The sequence below is a fragment of the Mobula birostris genome, chromosome 10, assembly GCF_030028105.1.
Source record: "Mobula birostris isolate sMobBir1 chromosome 10, sMobBir1.hap1, whole genome shotgun sequence".
Classification (NCBI taxonomy): Eukaryota; Metazoa; Chordata; class Chondrichthyes; order Myliobatiformes; family Myliobatidae; genus Mobula; species Mobula birostris.
The window spans coordinates 38,728,834-38,745,418 of record NC_092379.1 but is presented as its reverse complement, the minus strand read 5'-3'; the positions used below and the strand labels follow the sequence as shown (position 1 = coordinate 38,745,418).

General features: G+C 46.3%; 1 protein-coding gene across 1 annotated transcript in view; it reads left to right on the top strand.

Annotated features, from left to right (window-relative positions):
• Window positions 1-4,448: 4,448 nt before the first annotated feature.
• Window positions 4,449-16,585, top strand: part of LOC140203602 (uncharacterized) — a 53,040-nt gene continuing 40,903 nt past the window's right edge. The window contains exon 1 of the mRNA XM_072269649.1: window positions 4,449-4,523. Coding sequence (XP_072125750.1) covers window positions 4,449-4,523 — 75 coding nt within the window. The remainder of the gene's footprint in view (window positions 4,524-16,585) is intronic.

Sequence of the window (16,585 nt, the reverse complement as noted above, 5' to 3'; positions counted from 1 at the left end):
CCTGTTACTGCCCACCTTATCCGCGCCCCCTTAGAACTTCAAGCTTCTCTATAAGGTCGTCCCTCATTCTACGTTCCGAGGAATAATGACCGATCCGTCAGGCCCTCTCGTCCTGGCAACAGTCTCCTCAATGTTTTCTGTACTCTTTCTAGTTTAATCACATCTCTCCCAGACATGGTGACCAAAACTGTACCAAATTTTCCAAGTGCAGCCTGACCAACAACTACAACTGTCCCAGTTCCTCTGTTCAGTGCCCTGATTTTTAAATTTGTTTTTGTACTACTTATTTAATTTAACCATTTATTGTAATTCACCATTCTGTTTCTACACTACCATTGTACCGCCGCTGCAAAGTTAACAGCTTTCACGACTCGTGCCGGTGGTATTAAACCTGATTCCGATGAAGGCTGGCGTGCTGAATGCCTTCACCACCCTGGTTACCTGTGACAAGCTCCAGATTTTTTTGCCATTCAAACGTGGATATGCATACTACCAAACGGAATGGCATTCCTCTGGGCCAAAGTGCACAATGCGGTGTATATAACTCACACACAACACATAAGGTAACATTACCAGAAATAAATTAACTAATAGCAAGGTGCATTTACGACACAAGTGAAAAAGTAAACCGTATAACGCTACTGGGGCTGCGTATGTGATGAGACCTGAATGGTGGCAGGGAGTTCAGTCAACCTGTGTAGCACCTTTGAGTGTCCTATGGACTCGGACCCCAAGATCCTTCACATCCTCCACACTGCCAAGTGTCTTACCATTAATGCTATATTCTACCATCATATTTGACCTACCAAAATGAACCACCTCACACTTATCTGGGTTGAACGCTATCTGCCACTTCTCAGCCCAGTTTTGCATCCTATCAACTTTCTGGTGTAACCTCTGACAGCCCTCCACACCATCTACAACACCTCCAACCTTTGTGTCATCAGTAAATTTACTAACCCATCCCTCCACTTCCTCATCCAGATCATTAATAAAAATCACAAAGAGTTGGGGTCCCAGAACAGATCCCTGAGGCACATCACTGGTCACTGGCCTCCATGCAGAATAGGACCCATCTACAACCACTCTGCTTCTGCGGGCAAGCCAGTTCTGGATTCACAAAGCAATGTCCCCTTGGATCCCATACCTCCTTACTTTGCTGGTGACCCTGGTGTTCTGCAGGGGTTGGTGTTGGGAGCACTTCTTTTTAGTTTTATGTCAATGATTTGGATGATGGAATTGATGGCTTTGTGGACAAGTTTGTGAGTGATACAAAGATAGGTGGAGAGGCAGGTAGTGTTGAGGAAGCAGGGAGTCAACAGAAGAACTGAGACAGATTTGGAGTATGGGCAAAGAAGTGGCAGATGGGATATTGTGCAGGGAAGTGTTTGGTCATTCACTTTTGTAGAAAGAACAAAAGCATAGACTATTTTCTAAAAGGACAGAAAGTTCAAAATCTCAGGTGCAAATGCACTTGGCAGTCCTTAAGGTGGGTGGGGGGGTATATGGGAGGCGGGGTTTGAGGGTCGGCACAACATTGTGGGCAGAAGGGCCTGTACTGTGCTGTACTATTCTATGTTCTCAAGGCACTTGCCAGTCCTTCTACAGGATTCTCTAAGGTTAACTTGCAGGTTGATTTGATTGGTGAGGAAGGGAACTGCAATCTTGTCATTCATTTCGACAGCACTAGAATATAAAAACACGGATGTAATGTTAAGACTTTATTTGGTGCTGGTGAGGCCTCACTTGGAGTATTGCGAACAGTTTTGGTCCCTTATCTAAGAAAGGATGCGTTGACATTGGAGAGGGATTGGAAGAGGTTCACAAGAATGATTCCGGGAATGAAAGGGTTATTTTATGTGGTGGAAATGGTTAAAGCTGGTGTATGCTGGGATACTTGACCATTCTGGAGCAGCTGGACTTAAGGCTACTGATGCGAGTCGAGAACAACCTTGGATGATTAGCGTCGCGCCAGGAATTAAAATGAACAGCATATTAAACCCCTGGAACCAGGAGGGAGGATGCGTCCGGGGGTAAGTTATGAGTTCTGATGACAGGAAAACAAAGATTCGCTCTCAGAAGTAAATCATGAGCCCTGATAACAGGGAACAAAGAGGACTGTTAGACTCGCGCTGAGAGATAATTGACGTGTCTTTTAAACGATTGATCATGTACTGACCGTGGGATGCTTAACAAAGTTATGTGAAGTTGTTTGTCTTGCAGTATAAATATGATCTATGTATAACCTAAAAATCAGAGTTCTGGTGGCGGTGGAGACTCCCCACGGTATCATGATCATAAACTCTTAAAACGAATGAAAATAAGGGACTGATTTAGCTGAAGGGGTGGGGTGGGGGAGTGGCGTCCGCATTAAAATAAGGGCCTGCCCGAGTTGAAGGGGGTGGGGAGATTTCCAGGTTCGTAGATGGAGATTCAGTGAGCGCTCATTGTGTTCATAGTGCGTATAAAGAGACTTTGTGCTGTTTTAACTGAAATTAAAATCCTAAACAGGAAAAATGGGAACTGCCGGCAGTCGATCACCCCCCCAGCGCGGATCCTGCCAGTAAACCGAAGAGGTCCGGAGGTAAAACGAGGGCTTTCAATACTCAACTGCAGGTAGGAAAAAAGACGCCAAAACTACTAAACAGGTAAAACGGCACCGCCAGCAGTTAGGAGACCCCCTGGTTCCGCCTGGACCCCGGCCGATACGGTAATTAGAGAGACCGGGTATGATGGTTATGCGGTAACGTTCAGTAGTGATTTGTATGAGCGGTCACATGGGGGATCGGCCGTATGGGGGAAGTTTTCATTTGAGTCTAATCCAACACTGGGAGGACACCACCCGAAATGGGGACGGCGACCCCAATTGGGATGTTGATTACATGTTAAAATGTTTTAAACGATGGAAGTAGGTGGCTAAAAGACGCCAACCTCCAAAGAAACAGGAGAGTAAGCAGCCTGAAACAGAGAAGGCTGGGGCTGAGAAGAAAACTGCCCCGGGACTTTATCCCGGACCCCTCGTACCGGCCAGTGCCCCATCGGCACCCTATAGTGAAACAGACGATTTAATGATGACGGCCGCATTGGGACGACCGGCTCCCCCTCCATACAACTCCCCAATGTCAGAGGTTCAGACACCGGCGCGAAGGACCTGCACCCTAGCCAGTCCACGGTCGATCGCCTGCTTCAGGGACCACGCAGACGTTGCTAAATATACTCGGCGGTGTCGACCACTAGGGGTTGCTTAAGTTAGCCCTACCTATTAGTGGTCGTCGCCTCCGGGAGCCCTATTCGACCCAAAAGAACGTATGGAGCCAGTCAGCTCGTCCAGGGTCAGAGGCTGATCCAGACTCTCCCGCTTGCCGTCGTCTAAGACCTGCGTGATAGACGACTGGAAGTTGCAGGAAGCTGTGGCCTTTTCGTAGTACAAACCGGCATAGAAGGACGTGCAGATCCTCAATATGTCTGTCTGCGAGGACGCGACTGAGCCGTCCTCTTCCTTAAGGCTGTGGATCACAGAGCTTCCCCTGTGCACCTTCTGGAAGAAGAAGCGTCAGCACGTCTCGTCCTGCTCCACGGTTTGGACCCTTGATCGGAAGATGATCTTGGAGGATTCGGCGGCGAAGTATCGGGCTTATCGGCCCTTCACCTCTCGCAAATCTTCCCTGACATCCACCACAGCCCCTTGGACTGCAGAAGGAGAAGTTGCTGCAACGGAGTTCCCTCTGCTCCCGCCTCGCTTTCTGGAAATCCTTGCGAATGAAGAATCTCTTCATGTTCTCCTTGGTGGCTTCCCACCAGAGCACCGAGGAATCAAAGAAGGCTTTCAAGGTTCTCCAACCTGTGTACTCCTTGTCGAGTTCCCTAATATTCTCTCTCGTCGGCAGCTTAACGTTCAGCTTCCTGCCTTCCTAAGTGACAGGTGGCTCGCAGAAGACAGTTGTCAGAGAGGAACAGCGGCTTGACGTCGGTGGACCTGACCGTGAGGGACTCTGAGGGGAAGCGGAAGTCGATCCAGGAGTGGGCTGAGCCGTCCGATCGTGTCCAGGTGGCTTTGTGGCTGTGTTCCACCTGTGGGGGTGCCAAAGGCGTCTCGCAGCTGGGCTGTCTTCACTGTTCCCATCAGGAGTCTGGGGGTACTGTCCAGCCGCATCAATGGCGCAGTTGATGTCTCCGGCTGGGACGTCAGCAGCAGCGAGGCGAGCCGTGAGCCCTCCCCACAGTCGCAGTTTCCGTTTCACCTTGGCAGTGCAGTCAGCTCTAGCCAGTTGTTCCCGCACGCCTCGGCCCCTCTGAACCAGATCCCCAACACCTTCAACCCCTCACGGTGACGGGGACAGTGGATCCGTCAGCGCTCTTATGCCTTGATCAGAGCTCCCGATCACGGTCCCGCCACTGGCAGGTTTGATTTGTTTCTCGCCTGGCCTGGGTGTCCGTTCTGACACGCGATGGCCGGGCCGAAGAAGAGAACCCGAACAGTGATCACGAAGAACGGAGGGAGCCAAGCCTCAGGAAATGAAGCGGTAGGAGACAATGAATCACCATCTGCCGGCAGTCCACCAGCGGAGCGCCTGTCCGAACGTGCGAGCGCTTCCGCTTCCATGGCGCTTTTTTCTCCAAAAATACTTCATTCAGAAATATTACAAAATAAAGTTGTTTACTTAAAAAAACGTTCGTTGACTCTGAGTCCTTATTCAATAAATAGTTATTTACAATAAAATTATGCGTTGACTCTCAGTCCATATTCAAATGAAAGATGTTTACAATAAATCGTTCGTTTACTCTCAAACCTTAGTCAAGAATTATGATTATTTACAATAAAATTATTAACAATAAAAACCAGTTTCGGGCCGACCAGAGCGTCGTTCACTGAACTGATGATCTGCCAGCAGCACCGGATGTTTGTCTCAGTGTGTGTCCCCGGAACAGCCCGTAGATGACGGTGTCCTCGGTAACGCAGCTGCTGGGCATGAATGTTAACACCGCCCCTCCCTTCCATTCTCCTGCACACCTTCTTCGCGAACCCACAAGGTGAGCCACCGACTGCAGCCCATCACAGTCCTCCCGTGGGCAACGGGGTGCGGAGGCGCCGTTCCGGGCGTACAGGAGCGATCTGACTGGGAAGGCCCCTCTCACCGCCAGCCAGGCGAGGTCAAGGTGCCTGTTGGTGAGGTGTGGCGATGAGGCAATTTGCCAGATATACTGGACAGTCTGCTGAGGGAACCACCTGCGCCAAGTACAGCAGCCCTAATGACCAGGTTCTTGCCCGTTATGGATAAGGAGCGCCCTCCCCACAGTCCCAGTTTCTGTTTCACCCTGGCAGTCCACTCCTGCCGGTTCTCGTTGCACGCCTCGCCCCCCCCCCCGCCCCCCGAACCAGATCCCCAACACCCTCATGTGGTCAGACCTGATACTGAAGGCGACACTGGATCGGTCGGGCCAGTTTTTTTTTATATTTCAAAATGTACTTTATTCAAAAATAAAATTATATACAATAAACCATTCAATAACTTTTCATCCTTTACATTCGTTTCCATTATAGTCTGTACATATCCATACTTATGGCCACTCACGTGGCACCCCAGTTGTTCACCTCACCACATCATTGTTGAGCTCCGTGTGCGTCCCCGGGAACAGCCCGTAGATCAGAGAGTCCTCTGTTACGCAGCTGCTGGGCATGAAACGTGACACTAGCCCGTCCATTCTCCTCCACACCCTCTCTGCGAACTGGCAGTGTGCAAAGAGGTGGGTCACAGACTCCTCCTCACTGCAGTCCTCCCGGGGGCAGTTGGGTGCGGAGACGACGTTCCGGGCGTACAAGAAGGATCTGACTGGGAGGGCCCCTCTCACCGCCAGCCAGGCGAGGTCTTGGTGCCTATTGGTGAGATCTGGTGATGAGGCATTTTGCCAGATGAACTGGACGGTCTGCTCAGGGAACCACACCACTGTGTCCATCCCGTCCTTCTCCTGCAGTGCCTGCAGGACATTACGTGCCGACCATTGCCTGATGGTCCTGTGGTCAAAGGCGTTCTGCTGGAAAAACTTTTCTACGTAGGACAGGTATGCCAGCAACGACCAGCTGACTGGGGCGTTGCGCGGGTGTGGGGCCAACCCATCCTTCGTAGCCAGGGCGACAGGTGGAACCTGGACACATAGTGGTACTTGGTGCCCACATACCTGGGTTCTACACACAACCTGATGCAGCCACATACGAAGCTGGCCATCAGGGTGAGGGCGACATTGGAGACGTTCTTGCCCCCATTGTTCAGGGACTTGTGCATGACGGTCCGTCTCACCCGCTCCATCTTGGATCCCCAGACGAATCTGAAGACAGCTCAGGTGATTTCCGAGCTGCAGGAGCGGGGGACGGGCCACACCTGCGCCAAGTACAGCAGCGCTGAGAGCACCTCACACCTGATGACCAGGTTCTTGCCCGTTATCGACAGGGAGCGCCCTCCCCACAGTCCCAGTTTCCGTTTCACCTTGGCAGTCCGCTCCTGCCAGTTCTTGTTGCACGCCTCGGCCCCTCCGAGCCAGATCCCCAACACCCTCACGTGGTCAGACCTGATGGTGAATCGGTCGGGCCAGTTGCCGAAGAACATGGCTTCGCTCTTCGTGCGGTTGACCCTGGCCCTCGACGCTAGCTCGAACTGTTCGCAGATGCCAATCAACCTGCGAACTGACCTCGGATCAGAGCAGAAGACGGTGACGTCGTCCATGTACAGGGGGGTTTTTACTTGGGTCCCTCCACTGCCTGGCAGTGTCACCCCTCTTATGCCCTCATCCCTCCCGATGGCTTCCGCAAAGAGTTTTTTTTTCCAAAAATACTTTATTCAGAATTATTACAAAATAAAGTTATTTGCATATAAGAAAAAAAATTCGTTGACTCTGAGTCCGTATTCAATAAAATTATTTTCAATAAAATTATGCGTTGACTCTCTGTTCATATACCAATGAAAGATGTTTACAATAAACCGTTCATTTACTCTCAACCCTTGGTCGAGAGTTAAGACTTATTAACAATAAAATTATCAACAATAAAGGCAGGCGTTGGCTCTAATGCTTTTTCCAAATTAACAATTCCATCCACTCCTGGGGCACCATGTTGATTATCTGTCCGCCAGAGAAAGCAGGATCTCCCAATGGCCACACATTTTAATTCCACATCCCATTCCCATTCTGATATGTCTATCCACGGCCTCCTCTACTGTAAATATGAAGCCACACTCAGGTTAGAGGAACAACGCCTTATATTCCGTCTGGGTAGCCTCCAGCCTGATGGCATGAACATTGACTTCTCTAACTTCTGCTAATGCCCCACCTCCCCCTCGTATCCTATCCATTATTTATTTATATACACACATTCTTTCTCTCTCTCTCTCTCCTTTTGCTCCCTTTGTCCCTCTGACTATACCCCTTGCCCATCCTCTGGGTTTCTCCCCCTCCCCCCTTTCCTTCTCCCTGGGCCTCCTGTCCCATGATCCTCTCATATCCCTTTTGCCAATCAACTGTCCAGCTCTTGGCTGCATCCCTCCCCCTCCTGTCTTTTCCTATTATTTTGGATCTCCCCCTCTCCCTGTGAGGCAACTTTCTGGGATCTGTGGGCATGTACCCCCAGATCCCTCTGCTCCTCCACACTACCAAGTATCCTGCCATTTACTTTGTACTCTGTCTTCGAGTTTGTCCTTCCAAAGTGTACTACTCACACTTTTCCGGGTTGAACTCCATCTGCCACTTCTCAGCCCACTTCTGCATTCTATCAATGTCTCTCTGCAATCTTCGACAATCCTCTACACTATCTACAACACCACCAACCTTTGTGTCATCTGCAAACTTGCCAACCCACCCTTCTACCCCCACATCTAGGTCGTTAATAAAAATCACGAAAAGTAGAGGTCCCAGAACAGATCCTTGTGGGACACCACTAGTCACAATCCTCCAATCTGAATGTACTCCCTCCACCACGACCCTCTGCCTTCTGCAGGCAAGCCAATTCTGAATCCACCTGGCCAATCCTGGATCCCATACCTTCTGACTTTCTGAATAAGCCTACCATGTGGAACCTTGTCAAATACCTTACTAAGATTCATATAGATCACATCTGCTGCACTACCCTCATCTATATGCCTGGTCACCTCCTCAAATAACTCTATCAGTCTTGTTAGACACGATCTGCCCTTCACAAAGCCATGCTGACTGTCCCTGATCAGACCATGATTCTCTAAATGCCTATAGATCCTATCTCTAAGAATCTTTTCCAACAGCTTTCCCACCACAGACGTAAGGCTCACTGGCCTATAATTACCCAGACTATCCCTACTACCTTTTCTGAACAAGGGGACAACATTCGGCTCCCTCCAATCCTCCGGTACCATTCCCGTGGACAACAAGGACATAAAGATCCTAGCCAGAGGCTCAGCAATCTCTTCTCTCGCCTCGTGGAGCAGCCTGGGGAAAATTCTATCAGGCCCCGGGGACTTATCCATCCTAATGTATTTTAACAACTCCAACACCTCCTCTCCCTTAATATCAACATGCTCCAGAACATCAACCTCACTCATATTGTCTTCACCATCATCAAGTTCCCTCTCATTGGTGAATACCGAAGAGAAGTATTCATTGAGGACCTCACTCACTTCCACAGCCTCCAGGCACATCTTCCCACCTTTATCTCTAATTGGTCCTACCTTCACTCCTGTCATCCTTTTTTTCTTCACATAATTGAAGAATGCCTTGGGGTTTTCCTTTACCCTACTCACCAAGGCCTTCTCATGCCCCCTTCTTGCTCTTCTCAGCCCCTTCTTAAGCTCCTTTCTTGCTTCCCTATATTCCTCAATAGACCCATCTGATCCTTGCTTCCTAAACCTCATGTATGCTACCTTCTTCCACCTGACTAGATTTTCCACCTCACTCGTCACCCATGGTTCCTTCACCCTACCATTCTTTATCTTCCTCACCGGGACAAATTTATCCCTAACATCCTGCAAGAGATCTCTAAACATCGACCAGATGTCCATAGTATATTTCCCCACAAAAACATCATCCCAAATCACACCCACAAGTTCTAGCCTTATAGCCTCATAATTTGCCCTTCCCCAATTAAAAATTTTCCTGTCCTCTCTGATTCTATCCTTTTCCATGATAATGCTAAAGGCCAGGGAGTTACTTGAAGGTGTGCGAGTGATTGAAGGAGCAGCAAGAACAAGTCTAAACCAATAAAAGAAGCAATTCCCAAATCAAAATCCAGGGAGGTAGAGGAGCATACAGAGCAGGCTGAACCGAAGAGAGGGTGGCTTACAACAAATACTGAGAGCTCCACAGGGGGAAGAACTGGTCCAACGAGAAACCGAAGACATTGCCATTGTGTAGACTGTTCTAAGTCAGGGGCTCCCAATCTTTCTTATGCTATGGAGGCTTCCCATTGAGAGGTCCGTGGACCCCAGGTTGGGAACTGCTGTTCTAAGTGAAGACTTGACATCTACCTTTGCAGAAGTTAATGCTAATACCAACACCACCCTATCTCTATCTCCCACAATTTTATATACCTTAGTCACCTTCCCTCTTAGGTCCTAAATCCCCCACCATCAGGTTCAAGAACAACTACTTTCCTTAAAATATTCAGTTATCGACCCAACTAGTTAAAACCCTAATCACTTTGGTTTAGCAACACTATGAGCACTTTGCTCTCAATCTGAGCTTTATTTTGTTCTAGTTGTGCTTCCTTGTAAAAAACTGTATGATTGATGTTTTTCTTGTGAATACAGCTCATCTGATGCCACGTGTCTGTGATGCTGCAGCAAGCGTTTCATTGCTCCTGTGTTCATACATGTACTTGTGTGTGTGAGACAGTGAGCTCGACTTTGACTTTGATGCTCTATCTGAATGTTCTGGGCATACGCAGGATGTTCTGCTATGGTGGAGTGCAGCCCTGTCCTCTCGTTCCAGGTGGAGAAAGTCCTGAGTAGGGGCCCCATTGAGCAGAGATCCATTAGGCAATGGTTGGCCAGAATGTGTTTGGAGTCCTGAGAAGAGGAAGGTAATGTTCCAGCTGGGATGTAGCCTGAATGGTGGTGAAGCAGCTGATCTTTGTGCCACTTCAACACTCTTACTCAAGAATTGATTTTTTTTTATTGACTCTCGTCTTATTTCTTCAGTAGTTAAATGCGAATATGACTCTATAACCATTTTGGACCATACTCCACTTAAGCTTTCTATTAAATTATTGGCCAATGCTCATAACAATAGACAATGGCTTTTTAATTCGCTGTTGCTTCAGGACTTGGATTTTGTTAACTTCATGAATGAACAAATTGATCTTTTTTTCCACAATTAACAGTACAGAGGATATGTCCGTGAACACCCTTTGGGATTCCTTCAAAGCTTATATTCGTGGCCAGATTATTTCGTACTCTGCTGCTTTGAGGAAAAGGTTGAAGAAGGAAGAGCTTGCTCTTGTGGACAAGATTAAGGAAATAGATAAGAAATATGCTACAGCTCCTTCTGAGAAGCTGTATAAACAAAGAACTGAACTTCAAATGGAACACAGTTTATTACTTTCGTCCTCTATTGCAAACCAATTAATGAAGACAAGAAGTGAATTTTATATACATAGTGACAAAGTTGGTAAACTGTTGGCTAATCAGTTGAAGACTAACTCTATTAAACTTCAAATTAATCAGATTTATAATCAAAAAGATCAACTGACGTTTGATCAAGCTGAGATTAATCAATTCTTCTTTGATTTTTATTCCTCTTAATATCAATCAGAATCTCCATGAGATTCTAAACATATGTGTGACTTTTTAGATAACCTAGACTTCCCTAAGATATCACACGATATATGTTCTATGTTAGAAACTTCCTTCACTACTGATAAGATTAAGAATGCTATTTTTTCTATGAACTCGGGGATAGCTCCTGGCCCTGACGGGTTTACCCTAGAATTTTTAAAATCTTTTGCACCCTCATTAGTCCCCTGGTTATCCAGGGTTCTGGAGGCCTCATTAAAACTTGGTAAACTACCAGAATCCTTTTATAGAGCATTGATCTCTTTAATATTAAAGAAGGATAAAGACCCCGCTCAATGCGCATCTTATAGACCAATATCCTTGTTAAATGTTGACTCCAAGATTTTTTCTAAATTATTAGCAAATAGACTAGAAAAAAGCACTTCTTTATATTATTTCAGAAGATCAAACGGGTTTTATTAAGAATCGCTATTCTTTTTATAATATTCGTACACTTCTAAATATTGCCTATACCCCGTCACAAACCGATCCTGAATGTGTCACTTCCCTAGACGCTGAAAAAGCCTTTGACAGGGTTGAATGGCCCTACTTATTTAAGGTGCTTGAAATGTTTAACTTCAGCCCGAAATTTATAACCTGGATTAAATTGTTATACCATTCTCCATCTGCAGGCATTCTGACCTCTGCAAGGGACTGGCAGCTGTTGGTGGACCTCGAAGGGCAGCTGAAGTTCCCCAACCATATCGCAGCCACCATCCTGCGACCTGACATTGTCCTAGTGTCTGAGTTGACTAAACAAGTGGTGCTGCTGGAGCTGACCGTCCCATGGGAAGATAGCTTAGAAGAGGCCTTTGAAAGGAAGCTCTCCAAGTACGCAGGACTGGTCAGCAACTGTCAGCAGGCCGGATGGAGAGCGAGGTGTCTCCCAGTGGAGGTTGGTTGTAGGGGATTCGTAGCCCATTCTTTAGTTAGAGCCTTCAGCATTTTGGGCATGGAGGGAGAGAGGAAGAGGAGAGCCATCCGCAGTACCACGGATACGGCAGAGAGGGCCTCAAGATGGCTGTGGCTCAAAAGAGGGGAGCCATGGAGTCATAAGTAGCTAGCCATCTGGACACAAGCTGGGGTCTGATCAGCCCCGGCTGGGTCACCTGGAGGAGGTTGTATGATGTTGAAAGACCCGAAACACCGGATGATTTCAGGAACATCACTGAAGATGTGTCCAGAAGCATCAATAGATGTATGTACACAGCTATGGCGTCAGTTCGTACTAATACTCAAAACTCACCTTTTTTCCCTCTATTTCGAGGTACCAGACAAGGGTGTCCTCTTAGCCCTTTGTTAGCTGATACAGCATTAGAACCACTAGCAATTGCTATTCGAGAATCTACTAACATTATTGATATAAGTCGTGGGTTAAAGTCTCATAAAGTATCACTTTACGCTGATGATATATTTCCAATCCTCAAAAATCTATCCCAGCAGCTCTAGATTTATTAGCCCAATTTAGTCTTTTTTCAGGATACAAATTAAATCTTAATAAGAGTGAATTTTTCCCTATTAATAAGCAAGTTCCCTTATATCAGAACCTGCCGTTTAGATTGGTTAATAATCATTTTTCATATCTTGGGATTAAAATTACCTGTAAACGTACGGATTTATTTAAGGCTAATTATTTACCCTCAATTGACAATATCACACAACTTTCCTTTAAATGGTGTCCACTTTATTTAACTTTGACTGGTCGTATTAATGCTGTTAAGATGTTTATTCTGCCAAAATTTTTATATATATTTCAGACATTACCAATTTTTGTTCCAAAATCCTTTTTTGATAAAGTAGACTCTAAAATCTCTTCATTTATTCCGCAAAATAAAAACCCGAGGTTGGGTAGAATACATCTACAGAAAGCTAAGAGAGATGAAGGCTTGGCACTACCTAACCTTAGATTTTATTACTGGGCAATTAATATTCGACACATGAAATTTTGGTTACTTGACCAAGATACACCATCCATTCCTAAATGGGTAGTATTGGAATTACATTCTGTTCAAGGCTATGCACTTGGTTTCTCTTCCCTCCGATTTGAAACGATATAAGCAGGTTTGCAACCCAGTAGTTAAACATACCTTACGTATCTGGTTCCAATTCCGAAAATTTTTTGATCTTAATCAATTTGTGCTAGCGATTCCTATTATTGGCAATATATTTTTCTCCCCTCCTCTACAGACCGTGCCTTTCAAATTTGGAAGACTAATGGTATATCATGGTTTTCTGACTTATAGAATAGCACAGTACAGGCCCTTCAGCCCACAATGTTGTGCCAACCCTCAAACCCTGCCTCCTATATAAGCCCCCATCTTAAATTCCTCCATATACCTGTCTGGTAGTCTCTTAAACTTCACTAGTGTATCTGCCTCCACCACTGACTCAGGCAGTGCATTCCACGCACCGACCACTCTCTGAGTAAAAAAACCTTCCTCTAATATCCCCCTTGAACTTCCCACCCCTTAACTTAAAGCCATGTCCTCTTGTATTGAGCAGTGGTGCACTGGGGAAGTGGCGCTGGCTATCCACTCTATCTATTCCTCTTATTATCTTGTACACCTCTATCATGTCTCCTCTCATCCTCCTTCTCTCCAAAGAGTAAAGCCCTAGCTCCCTTAATCTCTGATCATAATGCATACTTTCTAAACCAGGCAGCATCCTGGTAAAACTCCTCTGTACCCTTTCCAATGCTTCCACATCCTTCCTATAGTGAGGCGACCAGAACTGGACACAATACTCCAAGTGAGGCCTAACCAGAGTTTATAGAGCTGCATCATCACATCGCGACTCTTAAACTCTATCCCTCGACTTATGAAAGCTAACACCCCATAAGCTTTCTTAACTATCCTATCCACCTGTGAGGCAACTTTCAAGGATCTGTGGACATGTACTCCGAGATTCCTCTGCTCCTCCACACTACCAAGTATCCTGCCATTTACTTTGTACTCTGCCTTGGAGTTTGTCCTTCCAAAGTGTACCACCTCACACTTCTCCGGGTTGAACTCCATCTGCCACTTCTCAGCCCACTTCTGCATCCTATCAATGTCTCTCTGCAATCTTTGACAATCCTCTACACTATCTACAACACCACCAACCTTTGTGCCGTCTGCAAACTTGCCAACCCACCCTTCTACCCCCACATCCAGGTCGTTAATAAAAATCACGAAAAGTAGAGGTCCCAGAACAGATCCTTGTGGGACACCACTAGTCACAATCCTCCAATCTGAAAGTACTCCCTCCACCACCACCCTCCGCCTTCTGCAGGCAAGCCAATTCTGAATCCACCTGGCCAAACTTCCTTGGATCCCATGCCTTCTAACTTTCCGAATAAGCCTACCATGTGGAACCTTGTCAAATGCCTTACTAAAATCCATATAGATCACATCCACTGCACTACCCTCATCTATATGCCTGGTCACCTCCTCAAAGAACTCTATCAGGCTTGTTAGACACGATCTGCCCTTCACAAAGCCGTGCTGACTGTCCCTGATCAGACCATGATTCTCTAAATGCCTATAGATCCTATCTCTAAGAATCTTTTCCAACAGCTTTCCCACCACAGACGTAAGGCTCACTGGTCTATAATTACCCGGACTATCCCTACTACCTTTTCTGAACAAGGGGACAACATTCGCCTCCCTCCAATCCTCCGGTACCATTCCCATGGACAACGAGGACATAAAGATCCTAGCCAGAGGCTCAGCAATCTCTTCTCTTGCCTCGTGGAGCAGCCTGGGGAATATTCCATCAGGCCCCGGGGACTTATCTGTCCTAATGTATTTTAACAACTCCACACCTCCTGTCCCTTAATATCAGCATGCTCCAGAACATCAACCTCACTCATATTGTCTTCACCATCATCAAGTTCCCTCTCATTGGTGAATACCGAAGAGAAGTATTCATTGAGGACCTCGCTCACTTCCACAGCCTCCAGGCACATCTTCCCACCTTTATCTCTAATCAGTCCTAACTTCACTCCTGTCATCCTTTTTTTCTTCACATAATTGAAGAATGCCTTGGGGTTTTCCTTTACCCTACTCGCCAAGGCCTTCTCATGCCCCCTTCTTGCTCTTCTCAGCCCCTTCTTAAGCTCCTTTCTTGCTTCCCTATATTCCTCAATAGACCCATCTGATCCTTGCTTCCTAAACCTCATGTATGCTGCCTTCTTCCTCCTGACTAGATTTTCCACCTCACTTGTCACCCATAGTTCCTTCACCCTACCATTCTTTATCTTCCTCACCGGGACAAATTTATCCCCTACATCCCGCAAGAGATCTCTAAACATCGACCACATGTCCATAGTACATTTCCCTGCAAAAACGTCATCCCAATTCACACCCGCAAGTTCTAGCCTTGTAGCCTCATAATTTGCCTTTCCCCAATTAAAATTTTTCCTGTCCTCTTTGATTCTATCCTTTTCCATGATAATTATAAAGGCCAGGGAGCGGTGGTCACTGCCCCCCAGATGCTCACCCACTGAGAGATCTGTGATCTGACCCGGTTCATTACCTAGTACTAGATCTAGCATGGCATTCCCCCTGGTCGGCCTGTCCACATAGTGTGACAGGAATCCATCCTGGACACACTTAACAAACTCTGCCCCATCTAAACCCTTGGAACTAATCAGGTGCCAATCAATATTAGGGAAGTTAAAGTCACCCATGATAACAACCCTGTTATTTTTGCACCTTTCCAAAATCTGCCTACCAATCTGCTCCTCTGTATCTCTGCTGCTACCAGGGGGCCTATAGAATACCCCCAGTAGAGTAACTGCTCCCTTCCTGTTCCTGACTTCCACCCATATTGACTCAAAAGAGGATCCTGCTACATTACCCACCATTTCTGTAGCTGTAATAGTATCCCTGACCAGTAATGCCACCCCTCCTCCCCTTTTTCCGTCCTCTCTATTCCTTTTAAAGCACTGAAATTGAGGAATATTGAGAATCCATTCCTGCCCTGGTGCCAGCCAAGTCTCTGTAACGGCCACTACATCATAATTCCATGTATGTATCCAAGCTCTCAGTTCATCACCTTTGTTCCTGATGCTTCTTGCATTGAGGTATACACATTTCAGCCCTTCTACCTTACTGTCTTTACACTGTTTATTCTGCTTCTCTTTCCTCACCGGGACAAATTTATCCCTTACATCCCTTACATATTTTCAGATGGCTCCCTTATATCTTTTGAACAATTATCTAATAAATACAATTTACCAAGAACACATTTTTTTAGATATTTGCAAGTTAGAAATTTCCTAAATACCATACCCTCTTCCTTTCCGGCCTTACCCCCACCCCCCGGAAATATTTTAGACGTTATCATCAACCTTAACCCGTTTCAGAAAGGTGTAACGGCTACTATTTATAATACTATCATGAAATTTAGGAAAGCTCCACTCGACAAGATTAGGACTGACTGGGAAAGGGAATTGGGTCTTACTATCCTGGCTGAGGACTGGAACTATATTTTACAACTTGTTAACACCTCCTCTATCTGTTCCAAACACTCTTTAATTCAATTTAAAGTTGTCCATAGAGCACATATCTCTAAAGATAAATTAGCTCGTTATTACCCTCATATTAACCCTCTTTGCGATAGATGTCATGGGGAGATAGCCTCCTTTACCCACATGTTTTGGTCTTGTCCTACTCTGGAAACTTTTTGGAAAGACATTTTTAATATTATCTCAAAGGTTCTGAATAGTGATATTTCTCCCCATCCTATTACTGCTATCTTTGGATTACCTAAACCTTCTAATAATTTACCCCCCTCAGCGCGTAGAATGACTGCAT